We start from the raw sequence: 25363 nt of genomic DNA, 5'->3' as shown, positions 1-25363 counted from the left end.
ACCCAGCAGTGCTTACCTCCAGGCTATTGCTCCGGCCCCCGGTCCTGGGGATTTTAAGAGCTACTTAACTAAGACCATTTCTACAGTTTTTCTTAACTAGTCTGCTATTTAAATAATTGTATACTAAATGCACTATGCTTAGTTGTTTACATATTATTTGGTGTTTTGAGGTTATAGACAAAATACATTCAAATGCAAATGTGTACTAATTATTTTTTAAACTAAGCTAGCTATCAGGAAGGAAAAAATACTTAGGTTACAAAGCAGACTATGAACAGGCAAAATTGTGATGATCACCTGAAAATTTTTCTAATGAGTAACAGCAAAGATATCAAGACAAAATTCCCAGTACTATATTCATTCCACTTCTGAACAAATATGAGTTTAGCAATTCACTGGCAACTCTACGGGTATAGGCAGAAATTCTATCTTATACTCAGTTGCATTCATTTTTTATTAATATCTTTATTTAAACACTTTGATTACAAATATGATTGTAGTTGGGTTTCAGTCATGTAAAGAACACCCCCCCTTCACCAGTGCAACTTTCCCATTACCAATGTCCCAAATTCCCTCCTCCTAATAATATCCAATATCCTTTCTCAGAATGGATATGAATTCTTTTCAGTGGCTTTACAATAATGTAAAAATAAATGTCTTTTAAAACTTGATTTACTCTATGCAGATCAGAGAGATAGTTTTACAAGCTAGAATTCAAACTATACAGTATGTCTGGATTCAGTCCCTGGCACTGCATATGACCCCTGGACATTACGAGAAGTGACCTTCTAGCAACAAGCCAGGAATAGCCACTGATCACCAGTCTTAGTGACATTCAAGCCAAAATAAATCACAAATTTTTTAAATTTACTCTATGGTCTAATTTATTGCCTCAAATGATAGGCAAGTATCTTATAAGCTCAAGAGGACTTCATGCTAGAATTCAAGTCTTTTATTTGAGTTGTGGACCACCTCAGTAGCTTGAACCAGACAGACTTGTATAAGTAGTATCCATGGCATGGATCCTCACCAGCTGCCCATCAGCAGTGTCCCAGTCAGGCTATCAGTACTGTGGCTCCTTTTTCATTTAATTAAAATTCTGTATAGACTATTCAAAGAGTGCCATCTGCAGGATGAATGGAGATCATTAATAATTTGTTTCTTTTAAATGAGAGTTGATGAATTTGTTTAAAATATGTTCAATTCTGTCAACACCCAGCTATTCCACTGCTTGGCATCCATTTCACAAACACAGAGATGTTAACTTGGAAAAATACATGGCTACACATATCCACTGCAGCACTATTTACAGTCGCCAAGATCTTGAAGAAAAAAAAAACCCACTGCCTAACAATAGATGAAAGGATAAAGAAGTTATGTCATATAAACACAATAGAATACCACTCAGCTATAAGAAAAGACAGAATCTTGCTATTTGCTACAACATGGATGTGGTGAGAGGTGATCATGCTTAGAAAAATAAATAAAGGGGTCAGCGAGGTGGTGCTAAAGTAAAGTGTCTGCCTTGCAAGCGCTATTGCAAGCGCTAGCCAAGGAAGGACAGCGGTTCGATCCCCTGGAGTCCCATATGGTCCTCAAGCCAGGGGCAATTTCTGAGTGCTTAGCCAGGAGTAACCCCTGAGCATCAAATGGGTGTGGCCCGAAAAACCAAAAAAAAAAAAAAAAAAAGAAATAAGGTATAAAATACAGATACAAAATGCTCTCAGTCATATATTTATATAATGAAACAACCTAGGAGATACCTAATCACTCTTGATTCTAGCAAGGATCTCAAACTCGCAGCCTACGGGCTGCAAACGGCCCTCCATACAACATTTTGTGGTCCTGCCCTAGAGGAAACTTGTTTTGTTTTGTTTTGTCTTAGTTGTTTGGGTTACACCCCCCAATATTCAAGGCTTACTACTGACTTTGCACTCAAGGATCACCCCGACTTTGCCTCCTGCGGCCAGCAGGCAAATTGAGTTTGAGACCCCTGTCAGGAAGGAGAAGGATAGAGAAGAAATGAAATTGAGGGGTAGAGTAAGAAGAGGAAGGTAGAAAGTAACAGGCCATGTATTTATAGAAGATTGAGACATTTTTCTTGGAGATAGAGGTTTTATTTACTAACCTAATGATCCAACAAAAGATAATAGTCTTCTTGTATCAGGCAGAATCACAGATCAGAACCCATAGAATATCAATATGATCAGGCCCCACCAAGCACCAAAGTCACATCACTTGTATCCCTCACTTGGCTCCAAACACACAAAATCATACATAGGATCTTACCTGAGCTACTTCTTCAAAGTCATCATGTCTCTTCTGTAGGGCCCGAGCTCGATGTAGGGACTTCCCAACTCCTGTGTGTTTGCTGAGAAAGGCCTCACCATGGTTTTCAATCCAGTCCAACACCTAATTAGATAAAAAAAAAGATAAAGACAATGACCTTTGGGAAGTAACAAGTACAACACTCAGAGATCAATGAGAAAGCACAAGTCCAGAAAGAATTATGAATAAAAAGAAATTTTGTTATTGTGATTGGTAATAAAGTGCTTAGGCCTGCTAATCTCTCATTCTACCATAAAAATGTTCAGAGAAAAGGCCATTAGTCATAGGTTGCACTCCCAGGACCTTTTTCAAATCTTAGAATTTGAAAGCACAATAGTGGGACCAGAATGATATAGCACAGCAGGTAAAGCATTTGTCTTGCAGGCAGATGACCTGCCTGGGTTCGATTCCAAGCATCCCTATGGTTCTGAGTCTGTCAGGAGTAATTTCTGAGTCCAGAGCCAAGACTAACCTCTGAGTGTCACTGATTGTGGCCACAAAACCAAAAAATAACAAAATAATAAAATACATAATAATTAGTCCCCAATTGGAGTTATGCTCAAGTTAGCTGGTCATCAACAATAACTGCCCTCTCTCATCATCTCTACCTGTCTTCTCCAATCAACACCAAGTAACCAACAAATTATGTAAGGGCCTAGGTAGCAATATGGACTCTAAGCTTTTTCAGCTTCATATATCTTGATTTGGCCTCAAGACATTTATGGCAGTATTTAGAGAAATTGAAACAGAGGAGGCTGGATTGGTATAGGCCCATCATAGAGGATCAGTGAGGGAATGCTGAGAAGTCAAACAATGTGGTGTCCTGAGGAGTAGTGAAACTACAGGGGTAGTGAAAACTCCTTAGAAAAATCGTTGGTGTGTAGGGAGGACCAAAGTTTGTAATGTTAATTTTGTATACAACCAGATAATCTAGAAAGAAGTAGTACTCTTAGGGAGAAGTAGAGCAGACTATCTGCTGGTCTCTGAGAAATGGGCACTCAATGGATCAAGGAGAAACAATGAGTCTAAATTCTAGCACAGGCACACCTGTAATGAATCCTGCAAAGACTCAGCCAAGTCTCCCACCCGTATTCTTATTGTATAGAATGGTAACTGAATGTCTGATTCAGATGTACTACCAGATTTAATAAGGAGATTTTTGGAAAATGACTTAGATAACTTAGGCCTAGAAAAGATGTTTTAGTCCATTCCTATTTCTTCTACAGATTGTCTTGTGGCAAATAGTAGTACAAATCATTCCATAGACAGCTGGCATGGGAGCTCTGGCTCAACAAAATCTAGCCTTTGGCTTTACTTCCTCTAACATTTGAGATAAATTAAATGCCTGCAATTGTGCAGTGTATGAAAGGCATCACAGTCTTCTGTGCTCAAGCCAAGGTTTTTTTTTTCTTGTAATACAAAAATATGAATATAAAAATAAGGTTTAACAAACAACCACATAACAAAAATAAAGATCAGGTAACTGCTTGTTTTAATAATAACTAATAAAAAGAAGTTTGCAAATGATTTAATTTAGGGACCATGAGATAGTACAGTGATTTACATTGATTCAATCCCTGGCACCATATGGTTCTTTGAGCACTGCTGAGAGCAGCCCTGGAAGCAGACACTTCCGGGTGTGGTCTCAGAGTACCTACGGACTGCTTGGGTGACCCTGGTGATCCCCAACAAGGCAGTTAGCAGCATTGCATCCTTAAATCCTCGCATTGAACCAACAATATCTTGAATAATGCTTGGAAGGCTAAAAAAATAACTACAACATTGTTAATAGTCAATAAAATTTTTAAATTCCAAAATGAAACAAGATTTTATTTTTACAATAGGTGTAGACATTTCTTTAGGGAGGTTTATACCCAATGAAGCATAAGGCTATTCCAAGCTCTATGCTCAAAGTTTGTTCATAGGGGCCATGTGATACCGAGGAACCCGGACCATATCCATACACAGCATAAATGCAGTCCTTTGGGCTGTCTCTCTAACAAAGGCATAGAGATTTGAAATGCTCTATATAATAAAACCTGGGAATACGTTATTAATATGCAAAAATGAAATCTGCAAAAAGAAGTTGCTGGTAGTAAATAGTTATACCTTTTGAAAATATTGAAAGGCAGTAAGTATGGAAAGAAATTCTAAATATTTCTCTACAAGTATTTGGGATGAAATTTTAATGACAGAAAAAGCAGAAGAAAGTATTTTTATTTGACTGGTCACAGCCTACCTCAGGATGCTCTATTGTTATTGGTTTTTTCGGGGGGTCACACCCATCAGCAGAGGTTACTTCTGGCTCTGTGCTCAGAAATTACTCCTTGCAGTTTCAGGGGACCATATGGGACACTGGGAATCAAATAAAGATCTGTCATGGGTCGCCCACATTCAAAGCAAATGCGTTCAGCTGTGCTATCGCTCCAGCCCCCAGGGTCCCTTAAATTGGTGCTGACACTGTTGGATTTAGTATGTAGCTAAATTTCAATGTATACTTTAGTGCATATCCCTTCCTTACACCTATTGTAAAGGGAATGAAGAGAATCAGCATACAAGGTCAAAAAATTACTTTTGCTCAGAATGTTTTCCATCTGTAGTGTATCATAGCCAAAGCAGCTTTGTATTTTTCGCATTCATGTTTAAGTATTTATTACTAGCCTTTTAACAAGCAATTAAAGCTTCTGGGTAATTTTCATGTAAGAAACTTGTAGTGAACTTTCACTATTAATGTTTTGAAACTGAAGACAGATTTCCAGGCTACTTTATTCTTTGGGTTGTGCTCAGAGTTTACTCTTAGCTCTGTTCTTAGGGTTCTCCTCATGATACTTGAATTCTGTATGCAGTGCCAAGGATTGAATTAGGGTAGAATACATGCAAGGCAAGCACCTCTATGCTGGTCCTTCAGGTTATTTTCTTACCTATTTTATTTTTTTATTGTATTTTTTTAACAATTATTTAAATAGTACTTTATGCCTCTTTAACGGTTTTTTTTTTTTTTTGGACCACACCAAGTTGTGCTCAAGGCTTATTCTTGGCTCTATGCTCAGGAATCACACCTGGTGGTGCTAAGCAGACCTTATGGGATGCCAAGGATCAAACCCTGGTCAACTGTGTGCAAGCAACCTACCTGATATACCATCACTCCAACCCCTTATTTTATTTTTTTATTATTGTTGTAGCTTATGTAACAAGTTTATCAAAATAGTATTAATGTTTATGCTTTTAATAGACAGCTACCTCATCTCAACACCACCAAAGTACCCAAAACTTGCTACCTTAATTTAGTTGTGAGCTTTGTCACTTGCTTATCTAAAAATATTTTAATTAATTTTATTTTTAATTTCTTTTTTTTATTTAAACACCTTGGTTACATACATGATTGTGTTTGGGTTTCAGTCATGTAAAGAACACCACCCATCACCAATGCAACATTCCCATCACCAATGTCCCAAGTCTCCCTCCTCCCCACCCGACCCCTGTCTGTATTCTAGACAGGCTCTCCATTTCCCTCATACATTCTCATTATTAGGAAAGTTAAAAATGTAGTTATTTCTCTAACTAAACTCATCACTCTTTGTGGTGAGCTTCCTGTGGTGAGCTGGAACTTCCAGCTCTTTTCTCTGTGTCTGAAAATTATTATTACAAGGGTGTCTTTCTTTTTTCTTAAAACCCATAGATGAGTGAGACCATTCTGCGTTTTTCTCTCTCTCTCTGACTTATTTCACTCAGCATAATAGATTCTGTGTACATCCATGTATAGGAAAATTTAATGACTTCATCTCTCCTGACAGCTGCATAGTATTCTATTATGTATATGTACCACAGTTTCTTTAGCCATTCGTCTGTTGAAGGGCATCTTGGTTGTTTCCAGAGTCTTGCTATGGTAAATAGTACTGCAATGAATATAGCTGTAAGGAAGGGGTTTTTGTATTGTATTTTTGTGTTCCTAGGATATATTCCTAGGAGTGGTATAGCTGGATCATATGGGAGCTCGATTTCAAGTTTTTGGAGGAATCTCCATATCGCTTTCCATAAAGGTTGAACTAGATGGCATTCCCACCAGCAGTGGATAAGAGTTTCTTTCTCTCCACATCCCCACCAACACTGTTTATTCTCATTCTTTGTGATGTGTGCCATTCTCTGTGGTGTGAGGTGGTATCTCATCGTTGTTTGATTTGCATCTCCCTGATGATTAGTGATGTGGAGCACTTTTTCATGTGTCTTTTGGCCATTTGTATTTCTTCTTTGTCAAAGTGTCTGTTCATTTCTTCTCCCCATTTTTGATGGGATTAGATGTTTTTTTCTTGTAAAGTTCTGTCAGTGCCTTGTATATTTTGGAGATTAGCCCCTTATCTGATGGGTGTTGGGTGAATAGTTTCTCCCACTCAGTGGGTGGTTCTTGTATCCTGGGCACTATTTCCTTTGAGGTGCAGAAGCTTCTCAGCTTAATGTATTCCCATCTGTGAATCTCTGCTTTCACTTGCTTGAAGAGTGCAGTTTCCTCCTTGAAGATGCCTGTAATGTCCTGGAGTGTCTTGCCTATGTGCTGTTCTATATATCTTATGGTTTTGGGGCTGATATCGAGGTCTTTAATCCATTTGGATTTTACCTTCGTACATGATGTTAGCTGGGGGTCTAAGTTCAATTTTTTGCAAGCGGCTATCCAATTGTGCCAACACCACTTGTTGAAGAGGCTTTCCCTGCTCCATTTAGGGTTTCCTGCTCCTTTATCAAAAATTAGGTGATTGTATATCTGGGGAACATTTTCTGAGTATTCAAGCCTATTCCACTGATCTGAGGGCCTGTCCTTATTCCAATACCATGCTGTTTTGATAACTATTGCTTTGTAGTACAGTTTAAAGTTGGGGAAAGTAATTCCTCCCATATTCTTTTTCCCTATGATTGCTTTAGCTATTCGGGGGTGTTTATTGTTACAAATGAATTTCAAAAGTGCCTGATCCACTTCTTTGAAGAATGTCATGGGTATCTTTAGAGGGATAGCATTAAATCTGTATAATGCCTTGGGGAGTATTGCCATTTTGATGATATTAATCCTGCCAATCCACGAGCAGGGTATGCGTTTCCATTTCCGTGTGTCCTCTCTTATTTCTTGGAGCAGAGATTTATAGTTTTCTTTGTATAGGTCCTTCACATTTTTAGTCAAGTTGATTCCAAGAGATTTGAGTTTGTGTGGCACTATTGTGAATGGGGTTGTTTTCTTAATGTCCATTTCTTCCTTATTACTATTGGTGTATAGAAAGGCCATTGATTTTTGTGTGTTAATTCTGTAGCCTGCCACCTTGCTATATGAGTCTATTGTTTCCAGAAGCTTTTTGGTAGAGTCTTTAGGGTTTTCTAAGTAGAGTATCATGTCATCTGCAAACAGTGAGAGCTTGAATTCTTTCTTTCCTATCTGGATTCCCGTGATATCTTTTTCTTGCCTAATCGCTATAGCAAGTACTTCCAGTGCTATGTTGAATAGGAGTGGTGAGAGAGGACAGCCTTGTCTTGTGCCAGAATTTAGAGGGAAGGCTTTTAGTTTTTCTCCATTGAGGATAATATTTGCCACTGGCTTGTGGAAGATGGCCTTAACTATATTGAGAAAGGTTCCTTCCATTCCCATCTTGCTGAGAGTTTTGATCAAGAATGGGTGTTGGACCTTATCAAATGCTTTCTCTGCATCTATTGATATGATCATGTGGTTTTTATTTTTCTTGTTATTGATGTTGTGTATTATGTTGATAGATTTACGGATGTTAAACCATCCTTGCATTCCTGGGATGAAACCTACTTGATCGTAGTGGATGATCTTCTTAATGAGGCATTGAATCCTATTTGCCAGGATTTTGGTGAGGATCTTTGAATGCATCTGCATTCATCAGCGATATTGGTCTGTAATTTTCTTTTTTTGTAGCATCTCTGTCTGGTTTAGATATCAAGGTGATGTTGGCTTCATAACAGCTATTTGGAAGTGTTTCCGTTTGTTCAATTTCGTGAAAGAATCTTGCCAGTATTGGTAGTAGTTCCTCTTGGAAAGTTTGAAAGAATTCATTAGTGAATCCATCTGGGCCTGGGCTTTTGTTTTTCAGCAGATATTTGATTACCGTTTTAATTTCATCAATGGTGATGGGGGTGTTTAGATATGCTACATCCTCTTCCTTCAACCGTGGAAGATTATAAGAGTCCAAGAATTTATCCATTTCTTCCAGGTTCTCATTTTTAGTGGCATAGAATTTCTCAAAGTAGTTTCTGATTACCCTTTGAATCTCTGTCATATCAGTAGTGATCTCTCCTTTTTCATTCCTAATATGAGTTATCAAGTTTCTCTCTCTCTCTTTCTTTGTTAGGTTTGCCAGTGGTCTATCAATCTTGTTTATTTTTTCAAAGAACCAACTTCTGCTTTCGTTGATCTTTCGGATTGTTTTTTGGGTTTCCACTTCATTGATATCTGCTCTCAGCTTTGTTATTTCCTTCTGTCTTCCTATTTTTGGGTCCTTTTGTTGAGCACTTTCTAGTTCTATTAGCTGTGTCATTAAGCTACTCAGGTAAGCTCCTTCTTCCTTCCTGATGTGTGCTTGCAAAGCTATAAATTTTCTTCTCAGTACTGCTTTTGCTGTGTCCCATAAGTTCTGATAGTTTGTGCCTTTATTGTCATTTGTTTTCAGGAACTTTTTGATTTCCTCCTTGATTTCATCTCGGACCCACTGGTTATTGAGTATGAGGCTGTTTAACTTCCAGGTGTTAAGGTTTTTCTTCTGAGTCCCTTTGGAATTCACAAGTAATTTCAGAGCCTTGTGGTCAGCGAAGGTAGTCTGCAAAATTTCTATCCTCTTGATATTATGGAGGTATGTTTTATGTGCCAGCATGTAGTCTATCCTGGAGAATGTCCCATGTACATTGGAGAATAATGTGTATCCAGGTTTCTGGGGATGGAGTGTCCTATATATATCCACTAGGCCTCTTTCTTCCATTTCTCTCCTCAGGTCTAGTATATTCTTGTTGGGTTTCAGTCTGGTTGACCTATCCAGTGTTGACAAAGCCGTGTTAAGGTCCCCCACAACTATCGTGTTGTTATTGATATTATTTTTCAGATTTGTTAACAGTTGTATTAAATATTTTGCTGCCCCCTCATTCGGTGCATATATGTTTAGGAGAGTGATTTCTTCCTGCTCTACATACCCCTTGATTAATATAAAATGTCCATCTTTGTCCCTTACAACCTTCCTGAGTATAAAGTTTGCATTATCTGATATTACTATGGCCACTCCAGCTTTTTTATGGGTGTTGTTTGCTTGGATAATTTTTCTCCAGCCTTTTATTTTGAGTCTATGTTTGTTCTGACTATTCAGGTGCGTTTCTTGTAGGCAGCAGAAGGTTGGATTGAGTTTTTTGATCCATTTAGCCACTCTGTGTCTCTTGACTGGTGCATTTAGTCCATTGACGTTGAGAGAAAGAATTGTCCTGGGATTTAATGCCATCTTTATATCGAAATTTGGTGTGTCTTTTGGTTAGTCTTGTCTTAAATTAGGTCTTTCAGTTTTTCTCTTAAGACTGGTTTTGTGTCTGTAAAGTTTCTGAGCTGCTTTTTGTCTGTGAAACCATGTATTCCGTCAAACCGGAAAGTGAGTTTTGCTGGGTATAGTATTCTGGGTGAAGCATTCATTTCATTCAGTCTTGTCACAATATCCCACCACTGCTTTCTGGCATTGAGTGTTTCTGGTGACAGGTCTGCTGTAAATCTCAAGTATGCTTGCTTGAACGTAATTTCCCCTTTTGCTCTTGCTGTTTTCAGAATTCTGTCTCTATCTGTGGAATTTGTCATTGTGACTAGGATGTGTCTTGGGGTGGTTTTTCTGGGGTCTCTTTTGGTTGGTACTCTTCGAGCATGCAGGATTTGATTACCTATATTCTTTAGCTCTGGAAGTTTCTCTTTAATGATGTTCTTGACCATTGATTCTTCCTGGAAATTTTCTTCCTGGGTCTCTGGAACTCCAATGATTCTTAAGTTGTTTCTGTTGATCTTATCATAGACTTCTATTTTCATCTGTTCCCATTCTTTGACCAATTTTTCCATTGTCTGCTCATTTGCTTTAAGTTTTTTTTCCAATCTCTCCTGCTGTATGGAATTGTTATGTATCTCATCTTCCACAGCACCAAGTCTATTGTCAGCTTCTGATACCCTGTCCCAGAGCTTATCCATTTTGTCATTCACTTCGTTTACTGACTTTTTCAGTCCTGTTAGTTGACATGTTATTTCAGTTTGGAGTTTTGTGATTTCTGTCTTCATATTTTCTTGGTTCTTATTAGTGTTTTGTTCAACTCTATCCATGGTTTCTTTGAGTTCTTTGAGCATCTTCCATATTGCTAGTGTAAAGTCCTTATCTGAGAGGTTGATTAGTTGGTTGGTCATTATCTGGTCCTCAGAATTGTCATCTTCATTCTCTATGTCTGATGCTGGCCTGCATTGTTTCCCCATTGTCACACTTGTATTGTGGGTTTTTCTATGTGTTGTGGTGGTATTCATTGTCTATATGATGCAGGCAGCACACTCCTCTGGCTCCTCCCTTTCTGGATGGGCTGACTTGCCTCTAAGGGAGGGGAGTCCTCCGTGGATGAAGCCTCACACTGGATCAAATCTTAGGCCCGAGCATGCAACAGAGAAGACAGTCCGGAGAGAAATGCTTGCTTCTGTGATATAGCACAGTTCTTAGTGTGATTTTTTCTTCTTGTTGCGATGGTGTTCTTTTCTTAGAAAGAGGTTTTTATGTTCTGGAGTCCCACCCTGCAAATGGCCTCCGGGAGAGGAAGTTTTCTGGAGCCTCTTTTGCCCCACTCCCAAGAGTTTCACGCAAGAGGACAGTAGACAGACATTTACAGGTAGCACTCACAGTTGGGCCCCACTGGGCAGGCATAGATTCGTGGCTTTTCCCCGCCTGATGTCCCAAACAGGGGACCCGGCTTCTGCAAAAGCCTGCCGATTTTTATGTTCTGGAGTACCGCCCTGCAAATGGCCTCCGGGAGAGCAAGTTTTCTGGAGCCTCTTTTGCCCCACTCCCAAGAGTTTCAGGCAAGAGGACAGTAGACAAACATTTACAGGTAGCACTCACAGTTGGCCCCCACTGGGCAGGCATAGATTCGTGGCTTTTCCCCGCCTGATGTCCCAAACAGGGGACCCCCATTTTTAATTTCTAATTTAATTTGTTTTTTTCTAAAACTAACTGGCTAAACAGAAATTATTTTTCATCAACTAGCTGATAAAAGAAAGCTTCTACAACATATGGGGTTGATTGCACAATATTTTATAAGCTCTATAGCTAGTGGTGCTTTGGGGCTTCTGACAGGTGTATTACTCAGGGGCCTTAAGAGACATCCCTGGTGTTTCCTAGAAGGAGCACACAATGCCTGGTGTGTTCTCCTCCATCTGAGTCATAGCCTGGATCTAAACATTTTGAAAGTAAGCTTTCCATTTATTTTACTTTCTTTAAAATATCAATTCATTTTCAGGCAGTAACATTTAGTTTACTTAATTAGCTCTACCTTAAATACTTAAAAACCTATTTCATATTTGAAAGGCTTTTACTTAGTTTAAACACAGCTTTAATTGCTCTGTGATGTTACTTGCTACCATTTAGTCCAAATTCTGCCATTATAACTGAAGCTGTGGGGAAAACATGTGCAGCCTTAATGAAGAGGCAGGGACTGCCTGGAAATCAATTTAGCACAAAATGCACATGATTGAGGTGGTGAACAAATTACTTCAGTAATATATGGTGACTTAAAAAGTATCCATGGACAGATAAACACAGTCAATCTATAACTATTGTCTTAAGTGCTGATTTCCATTTTATTTCAGGTCATTCATTTAGTCAGCCTGGCATTAATATGATATAAGGTCCTAAAACTGGACCCTGACTCTATGCCCACTAACCCACAATCTCATTTTCCATGTTGGTTGCATGGCAGAGGAACTTCTTGTGAACAGACACCAGTTGTACCTGACATTTACATTACATACCATAAATTAATGTGCAGCACCAGAAATTGAAATATTTTTCAACTTCCAAGGAACAAAAATCACTAAAGTATACATTGAAATTTAGCTACATACTAAATCCATCAGTGTCAGCACCAATTTAAGTCTTCTTATTATCTTCTACAAGATTTTAAAATATATTTATAATATATAATATAATACATAATTATAATATTTTAAAATATTCAAATATAGTCATAAAGTATAGTGTAATCACACCTACTGATGGCAATAAATTGGTATTTTAGAGTTATACATACATGTATAGGTATATTAGATATATTTGTCTGAAGAATCTTCAAAAGCAAAGCAATATGTATGGAATGTAAATATTCAGATATTCAACCATATTTGTTCATTTTTGTGTGCCAAAATATTGATCACAATACAAGCCAAACACATTCCTTACTCTGGATAGTTGTACCCTATATGGTTAATAAGAATAAGACCAGAAAACACACAATTTATATTTTATTACAATGGTAAAAAGTGCCAATATTCAGTGAATCTTAAGTGGGTATCAGGACAGTTCTCTTGGAAGAAACATGATTTAGCTGAGTCTTAAAAGAGAAGATTTTTTTATATCCATGCTCTGGTTTAGATGAGTGACATTTGTACTTCTGAACTTGAGTAGGATGTTAAGGATAGCTGTCATTGTGAATCTGTAAAGACGTGCCTTAAGTTTTATAGAATCAATTTTATACACTAAGATTTAAAAATAAACTGTAGATTATTAATCTTACCCAGCTCCTAATAATAAAATCACTAAGGATATCAAATCCATTTAAAGGGAAAATATCCCATAAATTTAGACTTAAATGACATTAACCATACACATTTTGTTGAATTCCTGCTTTACTACCACTTTGTCCCCCTAAATAATGCTTTTTTATTTTAATGAAACAATTGTGATCTACAGAGTCCTTCAAAGTTGAATTTTAGATATACAGTATGTCAGGGCCATTCTCACCACCAGTGTCAACCTTCCTCTACCAATGAACCCAGAAAGCATCCTCTAACTCCCATTTGCCTCCTGGTTTGCCAGTATAACTGGCCCATTTAAGCTTAGATCATTAAAGTTTAGGTACCTTGATTCTAATGTAGTTGACATTAGCTTGGATATTTAGCTCTGTCCTTATTTTTTTTTCTACACCAATCCTTCTGAGATCACTTGGTTCTTGGCCTCAGACTTTCTTTATACCCTTCTTCTTAATTTTATAAAGAAATATGTGAATATACATGTCCCAAGGCTAAGAGCCTTTATTTAAAAGGTAAGAGCATTTTACTTAAAGGTAAGAGCCTTTATTTAAAAGATAATAAATAAATAAAATTTAAAAAAAGATGAATGTCACTCTATTAAACATATATGCACCAAATGAGGGGCCAGCAAAATATTTAATACAATTGTTGACAAATCTGAAAAATAATATCAATAACAACACAATAATTGTGGAAGATTTCAACACAGCATTGTCAACCCTTGATAGGTCAACCAGACTGAAACCCAAAAAGAATATACTAGACCTGAAAAGAGAATTGGAAGAAAGAGGCCTAGTATATATATACATATATATATATATAAACACTCCACCTCCAAAAATCTGGATACACATTCTTCTCTAATGTACATGGGACATTCTCCAGGATAGACTACATACTAGCACATAAAACATAGCTCCATAATATCAAGAGGATAGAAAATTTGCAGGTTACTTTTGCTGACTATAAGGCCCTGAAATTATATGTGAACTACAAAGGGACACAGAAGAAAAATTTTAATACCTGCAAGTTAAACAGCTTAATACTAAATAACCAGTGGGTCCAAGATAAAATCAAAGAGGAAATCAAAACCTTCCTGGAAACAAATGACAATAGAGACACAAATTATCAGACCCTATGTAACCTATGTAACAGCAAAAGTAGTTATGAGAGGAAAATTTATAGCTTTGCAAGCACACATCAGGAAAAAAGAAGGAGCATACCTGAATAGCTTAATGATGCAGCTCATAGAATTAGAAAGTGCTCAACGAAAGGAACCAAAAAATAGGGAGACAGAAGGAAATAACAAAGCTGAGAGCAGAAATCAATGAAGTGGAAACACAAAAAACAGTCTGAAAGATCAATGAAAGCAGAAGTTGGTTCTTTGAAAAAATAAAAAAGATTGATAGACCACTGGCAAAACTAACAAAGAAAGAGAGAAACTTGATAACTCATATTAGGAATGAAAAAGGAAAGATCACTACTGACATGGCAGAGATTCAAAGAGTTTGAGAAACTCTATGCCATTAAAAATGAGAACCTGGAAGAAATAGATAAATTCTTAGACTCTTATAATCTTCCACGGTTGAATGAAAAGGATGTAGCATATCTAAAAACCCCATCACTATTGAGGAAATTAAGACAGTATTCAAATGTCTGCCCAAAAACAAAAGCCCAGGCCCATTCACTAATAAATTCTTTCAAACCTTTCAAGAGGAACTACTACTAATCCTGGCAAGACTCTTTCATGAAACTGAAAAAACAGGAACACTTCCAAATAGATTTTATGAAGTCAACATCACCTTGCTACCTAAACCAGACAGAGATGCTACAAAAATAGAAAAGTACAGACCAATATCACTGATGAACACAGATGCAAAGATCCTCAACAAAATCATGGCAAATAGAAATCATGTCTCATTAAGAAGATCATACACTACTATCAAGTAGGTTTCATTCCAGGAATGCAAGGATGGTTTAACATCCGTAAATCTATCAACATAAAACACAACATCAACAGCAAGAAAAAAATCACATGATCATATCAATAGATGCAGAAAAAAGCATTTGATAAGGTCCAAAACCCATTATTGATAAAAATTCTCAGCAAGATGGGAATGAAAGGAACCTTTCTCAATATAGTTAAGGCCATCTACCACAAACCAGTGGCAAATATTATCCTCAACAGAGAAAAAATAAAAACCTTCCCTCTAAATTCTGGCACAAGACAAGGCTGTCCTCTCTCACCACTCCTATTCAACATAGCACTGGAAGTACTTGCTATAGCAATTAGGGAAGAAAAAGGTATCAAGGTAATCTAGATAGGAAAGGGAGAGGTCAAGTTCTCACTGTTTGCAGATGACATGATACTCTACTTAGAAAACCCTAAAGACTCTACCAAAAAGCTTCTAGAAACAATAAACTCATATAGCAAGGTGGCAGGCTACAAAATTAACACACAGAAATCAATGGCCTTTCTATACACCAATAGTAATAAGGAAGAAATGGACATTAAGAAAACAACTCCATTCACAATAGTGCCACACAAACTCAAATCTCTTGGAATCAACTTGACTAAAAATGTGAAGGACCTATACAAAGAAAACTAATAAAACTCTGCTCCAAGAAATAAGAGAGGATATGTGGAAATGGAAGCACATACCCTGCTCATTGGTTGGCAGGATTAATATAATAAAAATGGCAATATTCCCCAAAGCACTGTACAAATATAATGTGATCACTCTAGAGATATCCATGACATTCTTCAAAGAAGTGGATCAAGCACTTTTGAAATTCATTTGGAACAATAAATACCCTAGAATATCTAAAGCAATCATTGGGAAAAAGAATATGGGAGGAATTACTTTCCCAACTTTAAACTGTACTATAAAGCAATAGTTATCAAAACAGCATGGTATTGCAATAAAGACAGGCTCTCAGATCAGTGGAATAGGCTTGAATACTCAGAGAATGTTTCCCAGACATACAATCACCTAATTTTTGATAAAGGAGCAAGAAATCCTAAATGGAGCAAAGAAATCTTCTTCAACAAGTGGTGTTTGCACAACTGGCTAACCGCTTGCAAAAAAAATTGAACTTAGACCCCCAGTTAACATCATGTACGAAGGTAAAATCCAAATGGATGAAAGACTTAAATAACAGACCCGAAACCATAAGATATATAGAACAACACATAGACAAAACACTCCAGAACATTGAGACTACAGGCATCTTCAAGGAGGAAACTTCACTCTCCAAGCAAGTGAAAGCAGAGATTAACAGATAGGAATATATAAAGCTGAGAAGCTTCTGCACCTCAAAGGAAATAGCGCTGAGGATACAAGAGCCACCCACTGAGTGGGAGAAACTATTCACCCAATACCCATCAGATTAGGGGATAATCTCCAAAATATACAAGGCACTGACAGAACTTTGCAAGGAAAAAAATCATCTAATCCCATCAAAAAATGGGGAGAAAAAATGAACAGACACTTTGACAAAGAAGAAATACAAATGGCCAAAAGACACGTGAAAAAATGCTCCACATCACTAATCATCAGGGAGATGCAAATCAAAACAACTATGAGGTACCACCTCACACCCCAGAGATTGGCACACATCACAAAGAATGAGATCAAGTCTTATACACTGCTGGTGGGAATGCCATCTAGTTCAACCTTTATGGAAAGTGATATGGAGATTTCTCCATAAACTGGAAATTGAGCTCCCATATGATCCAGCTATACCACTCCTAGGAATATACCCTAGGAACACAAAAATACAATACAAAAATCCCTTCCTTACAGCTATATTCATTGCAGCACTATTTACCATAGCAAGACTCTGGAAACAACCAAGATGCCCTTCAACAGATGAATGCCTAAAGAAACTATGGTACATAAACACAATGGAATATTATGCAGCCATCAGGAGAGATGAAGTCATGAAATTTACCTATACATGGATGTACATGGAATCTATTATGCTGAGTGAAATATGTCAGAGAGAAAGAGAAAAACACAGAATGGTCTCACTCATCTATGGGTTTTAAGAAAAATGAAAGACATTCTTGCAATAATAATTTTCAGACACAAAAGAGAGAAGGTTTGGAAGTTCCAGCTCACCTCATGAAGCTCACCACAAAGAGTGATGAGTTTAGTTAGAGAAATAACTACATTTTGAACTATCCTAATAATGATAATGTATGAGGGAAATAGAAAGCCTGTCTAGAGTGCAGGCGGGGGTTGGGTGGGGAGCAGGGAGACTTGGGACATTGGTGATGGGAATGTTGCATTGGTGATAGTGGTGTTCTTTACATTACTGAAACCCAAACACAATCATGTATGTAATCAAGCTGTTTAAATAAAATATATGTAAAAAAGATGCATGTGTATGTGACAGAATTTGTTTTCATATTTTTGGGTATTTTTGTTTGTTTGTTTGTTTGTTTTTTATAGGCACAGCAAAAGATGGGGAAAGTAGAAAAGAAAAGCCTTTGGCCTAAAAACAGGGAGACCCTCCCCATGATGCATCCTGCCATAAGACCAACTGCAATCTCTGGGCATATTAAGTTGTCTAATCTCAAAGTCTTTCTTTGTGGTCCTAGTAAAAATTCTTCTCAATCACAGTTTTTGCAGTCATGTTTTGGTAGTTAGAAATCCTGATTTTTTTTTACAGATCCTATATTGAAGTCAGGGTAACATGGAGCAACTTCTGGTTTCATCTGACCGTTAGGTGGCAATGCAGGGAACCCTGTTCTGAAAGTAAGTTGTTGCTGTTACCAAGTCATCAGGGTGTCATATTAACCCACTCTGGAGCAAGTCTATGCCAGGGCAGCATTAGGGCCTTGCCTGGTAGATGTCTGATTCCTGGTGCTGGAGCAGAAAACCATGCTGGTTACATAGATGGGATACAAGGTTTAGGGGTGAACTGCCAATATCCAATCTTCTGAAGCCTAAGCAAGTCACTATGACAAATATTCAGGCTATAAGGCCTCACCGCAATATAAAATTTATGTGTTCCTATCCCTATTTGATAAGAATTTATTTCCACACGTAAGATTTCCTCATTTTAATGTGCCTTTGACAAAAGGAACAATGCCACATGATATTACTGGTGCATATGTGGGGTAAAAACAATAAGATATTTAAATAATCCTGTTAAATTGATTCTAATATGAGCTCAGAACCCAGGAGAAACTTATCTATTAGAATTTCATACTAAATAGATTTAAAAAATAAGAAAGGAACAGGGAAAAACTGCTGCTACATAAGGAAATACACAATAAGAATTATTCTTATTCAGAAAATATAAAGAAATAGTCAAATGAGATATATATGCCCTTTAATGTTTTTTTTGTTTGTTTGGGGGCCACACCTGGTGACACTCAGGATTTACTCCTGCTATGTGTTCATAAATCACTCCTGGCTTGGGGGACCATATGGGATGCCAGAGATGGAACCGATGTCCACCCTGGGTCAACCACATGCAAGGCAAATGCCCTACTGTTATCCTATTGCTCTGTCCCCCCTTTAAGTTTTTTGAAATAGTCTGGTGAGGGAGATAAAATCCTAAGCACAGTTTCAACCTGCAACATGGCCTTGTCGAGTCTGTAAAATGGCTTCCAGCAGTTACATATCAGAAAATGTCCTTGAGCTGAAGGGTTCTCAACAACTGAATCTAGTAGCCGGCAGTAATCAACAGAGAAAGGGAAATGGGAGAAAAGGGGTCACCAAGAGCAGCATCAGTAGCAGGGTTTTCTTGAGCTAAGGCCAAGGAATAGAAAATAATAAATTTTGGTTTGGGAGCTGGTTGGCACCTGGTTGAGCTGGGGGGAAAAGTTCCAGTTCCTGAGGAGTTAAGAACTGAGGATAAAAAGTGTTTGGGGGTTATACCTGACAGTATTTAGGGGTTACTCCTGGCTCTGTGCTCAGAAATAGCTCCTGATAAGCCATGCAAATGTCAACATAGGTGCCATTCTGACCTGCATCTCGATCTTTTGGGATCTGTGGGTCCTGGGCCAGGATACATACCACTCTAAAGAACCTGAAGGGTGGAGCAGAGGAGCCCAGCCTCTCAGCTCCAAGGCCACACACTTGTCCTAGTTTATGAACCCAGCACAACACATAGTAAACACCACATTATAAGCATGCCAATGAATAAATAGCACAGGCCTGTACCATGCATACAGAATGAAGATGGCAACCCTGATGAACTATAAAATTCCAATCACCTATTTAGCCTCTCAGATAAGGACTTTAGAGAAGAAATATGAAGGATCTTCATAGACCTCAAAGAAAGCATGTAACAAACTGAATGAACCACAAATAAGAATAAAGAAGATAAAAAAATAAAAATAAATAAAAAAGGGCCCAGAGAGATAGCACAGCGGCGTTTGCCTTGCAAGCAGCCGATCCAGGACCTACGGTGGTTGGTTCGAATCCCGGTGTCCCATATGGTCGGTCCCCCATGCCTGCCAGGAGCTGTTTCTGAGCAGACAGCCAGGAGTAACCCCTGAGCACAGCCGGGTGTGACCCAAAAACCAAAAAAAAAAAAAAAGAATAAAGAAAGTAAAAATGAAAAGCCTCCAAACTGAAGTAACAAGGATTGAAAAACTTAGCAGGCAAATTGAAAACATCACCGGAAAGCCTCTCCAACATAGTAACTGTGGCTGAGGACATAGTCATTTGAAAGATGAGATGCATAACAACTCTATACAGAAGAGATTGGAAAAGAATCTTAAAACAATCAAACAATGGGAAAAATTCTCATAGAATGTGAACAGATAAAAAAATAGAATTTTTTAATAAATTCAGCAGAAACAACATTGAAGTCTGAGAGACCCAGGAAGAAAATTCCCATGAAGAATCAAGTCAAGACATCATTGCAGAGAAATTCACAGAGTTAAAGAGCATATGAAAACAAATACTGCATGCCTGAAGAGTACTAGTGAAAGTAGATTTAAATAAAAGCATCCCAAGACACATCCTACTCACAATGACAAATTCCACAGAGAGGGATAGATTACCAAAAGCAGCAAGATCAAAAAAGACAATTACATTTAAAGGAGCATCCTTAAGTTTTACAGATGAGTGGTTAAAGAAACTATGATACATATACTCAATGAAACACTATGCAGCTGTTAGTAAAAAATGGAATTATGAAATTTTCCTGTATATGGATGGACATGGGAACTATTATGATAAGTGAAATAAATCAGAGAGACAGACACAGAATAGTCTCACTCATCTGTGGGATTTAAGAAAAATAAAAGACAGTATGGTAATAATACCCAGAAACAATAGAGATGAGGGCTGGAAGGACCAGCCCATAATATGAAGCTTACCACAAAGAATGGTGAGCGCAGTTAAAGAAATAATTACCTTAAAAACTATTGACAATGATAAAGAAAAGAATTGAATGCCTGTTTCTAATACAGGGTGTGGATGGGGGAGGAGGGATATAGGGACAGGGACATTAGTGGCAGAAAAGGGGTGATGGGGGTTATGACTAAACCCAACTACTACCATGTTTGTAACCATGGAGATCAAATAAACAAATATTAGATAAAATAGAAATCTCATATTATCAAATTATCCCATTTTTAGTATGTATTCTGCAAAAAGTGAAAAAAAAAAAAGATAAAGGAAAAAAATCACTCCTGGCAGACTTGTGGGGACCATATGGGATGTCAGGGATAGAACCCAGGTCAGTCTCAGGTTGGCCACATACAAGTCAAACGACCCATGTATTCTCGAAGTAGAATTTCACTGGAATATAAATTTTAAGCAGCTTCTAAAGCTGACATGCAAAAATCCTCTGCAAGCGGCTGCTGTTTCATTCTCTTCTACCTGAGTTTTGCTCTCATTATTTTGTTACTTAATTTAAATGTCCATATTCAGGGCTGAAGTGATAGTATAACAGGAAGGTGATGCCTTGCATGTGGCCAATCCAAGTATGATCCCTGGCATCCCATATGGTTCCCTGAGCATCACCAGATATAGTCATCCTCAAAAACAAACAAATATATAATAAAATGTCCATAACCATTAGGGCTGTCAATGGGACCATGGTAGAACACTTACTGTGTGAAGCTCTGGGTTTGATATCTGGCAATACACATAAAAACAAACTCATATTTCCCAGGCTTTTTCCACCTCATCCTTCAAGATCCACTTCAAAATCACTTGTTCTTCAAAATCCTCTTATTATTATTACTTTTTAAATATTCCACCCAGGTTGGGATCATGTCATTCTCCTTTGGTCTGCTTAAACCTCAGTCATTACTTTTGGGTGGATTTATCTCACCTCCAAGATATAACAGGGTACTTGCCATGTATTATTTGTTTAAGATACGTGGAACTAAACTCAAGCTCATTCCCTGACAGATTACTTAGAGGGACTTTCTCCAGTCCACAACCCCTTGGAACCACTTAACACTTTTAAGTTTGTGAACAGATACCCTCAGAGATAGGATATCTCCATCTTCTCATTGACCCACTCGACAGGGAAGGAGTCCTGGAGGACTACATGAATTTGACTCTTTACCTGGCCCTTACCCCTGAATTTCACAAGCCAATGTTAAACACGCAAGCCATACTCAGTGAATGCTTAGAGTATGAATTTTCAAGTGTGAATATGGCTGAGGGTTCTGCTTTACCATACTGGTTGAAGTTGTGTCTCATTCAGAAGAGGCTCATTTTTTTGTCCTCCCACAGGAAAAGTAGCTTAGGCAAGTCTGTGTGACTGCATGGAGCAAACTGGGAGTATTATGAATAACTTGCCAAGCTCTTCTACTCTCATGCACAAACTTTTTTAACCAGAATTTAGTCTTTTCCCAGAACAGTCTTTTCTAAAAGAGATACTCACATCCTGAACCGGATTTGGGAGCCCATCTAACAGCCATTATGCATAATTCCCTAATCACCCCTTTCCTTCTTTATCTAATTGTGTTTATTCCAACTAGCATACAATCAAGACAGAGCACTTTCCAGAGGCGGAGTCAGTCCTTTCTAACTGGTAAGGACAAGATAAAGAGTGCTTTTGAAGAGAACTATTGATATAGTCTGAATAGTGGTCATGAATACAACTGATTTAATAGAAGAAAATTGAGGGCTTTGCTTTTTTCTGTTCTCAAGCCAATTTCACTGATTTTTTTAAAAAAATTCTAATATGGCAGTATTAGAGGAGACTTCAAAGATTATTCTACTCAGTCCAGTTTATGTGTGTAGGGGGGTCAGAGGTTCATTTACAGATAAACATACTTAGAGCAATGTTTTAAGTTGGTACCTAAATCTTACTTGCAAATTACAGTGCATTAGATTCTGAGAACATCATTAAAATGCGGCACCATCCTAATGACCCCTACTTACAGATACCACCCTTGGAATAAAGAAGAATCAGAGTTTTCATCCTAACTCTCCTTCTAAACAACTGTTACCTAGCTGAGCATGTTTCTTTTCCTCCCAAGACTATCTTGGAGGAAGAAGCTTGGACTAAGCCAAGATATGTTTTCCATAAAAGTCATCTATGTTATCTTTGTTCTTCCAAGCCAGGAGTGATTTCTTTTTTTTTATTACTAAATTTTTTATTTAAGCATCATGATTACAAACATGATTATAGTTGGGTTTTAGTCACAAAGAGAACACCCCCTTTACCAGTGCAACATTCCCACTCCCAATACCCCCCCCTTCTTCCCATCCCCTGCCTGTATTCAAGACAGGCATTCTACTAGTTATTTTGTTTAAGTTCAGTAAGCTGTTTTTTTTCTTTCTTAAAGGATAAGTGTTAAAAAATATAGTAGTAAAGGTGTAAAAATGGTAATTGCCATTGTTTGTATAGACCCAGCAAAATATAGGGAAAACAAAAAAAAAAATCCTTGGCCTGATTACAAGAAGGCCTCACCCCAAGTTTATAGGCATAAGACTGACTCTGGGCTCCAGGCATACCAGTCTATCCAACCCCTGAGTCAATCTCCATGGTCCCGGTAAAATTTTTTCACACTTTAATTGTTGTTGGTGTCAGGTTTGACAGGAATGATTTCTGAATGAATAGCCAGTGGTAACCCCTGAGTGTCATTGGGTGTGGCCCAAACAAAACAAAAAAATTTGAATGGAATCAGAAGAGGCCACAAATAGCCAAAGCCACACTGAAAAATAAGAAATTAGCAGGTATCTCATTGCCTAAATTATAACAGTATTAAAAAGCTATAGTAATAAAAACTTTATGATACTAGAATAATGATAGGTCCTCTGATCAATGGTTCAGAATCAAATATCCAAGGACAAATCATCATAAACATGGAGAGTTAAATTTCAGTGAAGGAACTGAGAACATGAAATGGACAAAAGATAGTCTTTTCATCAACTGGTACAGAGAAAACTGGGATAACTATGTGCAAGAAATTAAAGCTGGATCCATATTTAACACCCTATACAAAAGTCAATTAAAGTGGATCAAGACTATGAAATCCAACCAGAAATTATAAAATACACTCAGGAAAATATAGACCCCATGCTCCAAGATTTAGATCTCAAAGGTATTGGCAAAGGTAACAATATCAAAAACAAACAATGGAACTAACTACATCAAATTAAAGAATTTCTGCATGGCAAAAGAAACCTGGGCTAAAACTAAAAAATGAATAAATGAGAAAAATGTTCTTATTCAACACATCAGGTTGATATCCAGGATATATAAAGTATAATGATCCATCAATTTTTTTTTCAAAAATGTGGAGAGGAAATGAACAGGCACTTCTCGGAAGAATATAGAAGGATAGCCAATAGGCACATGAAAAAGTGCTTGGCATCACTTATCATTTAGGAAAATAAAAATCAATATGACAATGAGATGTCATCTCAAACAAGTATGAGTGACATATATCAAAATAGTAGGAACAATCTGCTTGTAAGGGTGTGGTAAAAAAGGAAACATTCATGCACTACTGGTGGGGATGTTGTCTGGCTCGATCCCTGTGGAAAATAGTATGGAGAATCCCCCAATAAATTTAGAATTGAGTTGTGTTATGACACAGCAACTACACTTTGTAGCATCTACACTCAGGACATAAAGATATTTATTCAGAAGAGGATATTCACATCATTACTTATTGGTACACTTAGTATAATAGCTAAGCTATGGAATCAACCTAGGTGTCTGATCTCAATCGAATGGAATATGAAGTATATAAGTATAATAGAATAGTATGCAGCTGCAAGGAATGACAAAAAAATCATTGGAACTGGAAGATCGCACTGAGTGAAGTAATCCAGAAGAATAAAGACAAACACAGAATGATCTCACTTATCTTTGATATAAAGAATCACTGAATGAGGAAATGTAATGTAGTAAAGGGGTATGACTAGATCACCATTGACCCCAGAGTTTAGGAAAAAGGACAGAGAAGGAAAGAAATCAAGTGGTAAAGGAAGAAAATGAGAAGGGGAAGTAATGGAGAAACAGGGATCAGGGCTTCAGTTAAACTGGTGATGGGGAGAGAGGTATCTCTATAATAAAAAACACAGACTCAAAAACACTGAAAACATGAGATCTAAGCTCCAACCACCACACTTTGTAATGTGCGTGTCAAAGTGACAGGGGCTTAGGGAAATACAAACTAGTATGGGAACATTGGTAGATGGAAACTGACGCTGATGGTAAGATCAATGTTGAATATGATATGCCTAAAACTCAATCATCAATAACTCCATAAATCATGGTATTTATAATTAAATTTAAATTTATTTTAAAAATAATCATCTTTCAAAAGTATAATGCTGCTCAGCTGTCCCTTTAACCTGAATAGACCCTAGGGTTTCCTTTGTATGCCTTTGTTTAACAAAGCTTGCCTTTGTTACACTCATTTTACAGGTAGAGAGAGACCTGTGAATTGAGAAAATGCTCCTCAATTTGACGTGGTCTGGTGATTTCTGATGTTTCCAATCAGATAGATTACAGAAGTGATTCCCATTCTTTCCACTGTGTTCTATCAAGTTGGATACAATTTCAACTTGCCCCTTAAGGTTGGTTCACTTTGGCCACTTGAATAAAGTGGTGTCTTCCAGATAACAAATAACTTTGAAAGTTACTTGTTTCCTTTGTAATTAATAACTAATTTGAAATTAGTTAGGTGGCAGAGGTAACAATATGCCAAAAAAAGAACATTTTGCCGCTGTACTTCAAGTGCCACCAGCTCCACCAGCTAAACAGCACTGTCTTTAGTGCTTTCATTTTACTTAC

The 25363-nt window shown here is 37.5% G+C and overlaps 1 protein-coding gene across 2 annotated transcripts in view; it reads right to left on the bottom strand.

Moving 5' to 3' along the window:
• Positions 1-25363, bottom strand: part of LOC126026168 (kalirin) — a 549871-nt gene that overhangs the window by 177236 nt on the left and 347272 nt on the right. For both annotated transcript variants that reach the window (XM_049785867.1, XM_049785868.1), the window contains exon 10: positions 2290-2412. In XM_049785867.1, the coding sequence (XP_049641824.1) occupies positions 2290-2412 (123 nt within the window). The remainder of the gene's footprint in view (positions 1-2289; positions 2413-25363) is intronic.

Source organism: Suncus etruscus, chromosome 13 (genome assembly GCF_024139225.1).
Source record: "Suncus etruscus isolate mSunEtr1 chromosome 13, mSunEtr1.pri.cur, whole genome shotgun sequence".
In the NCBI taxonomy this organism is placed as follows: Eukaryota; Metazoa; Chordata; class Mammalia; order Eulipotyphla; family Soricidae; genus Suncus; species Suncus etruscus.
This window is presented reverse-complemented; position numbering and strand designations above follow the sequence as displayed.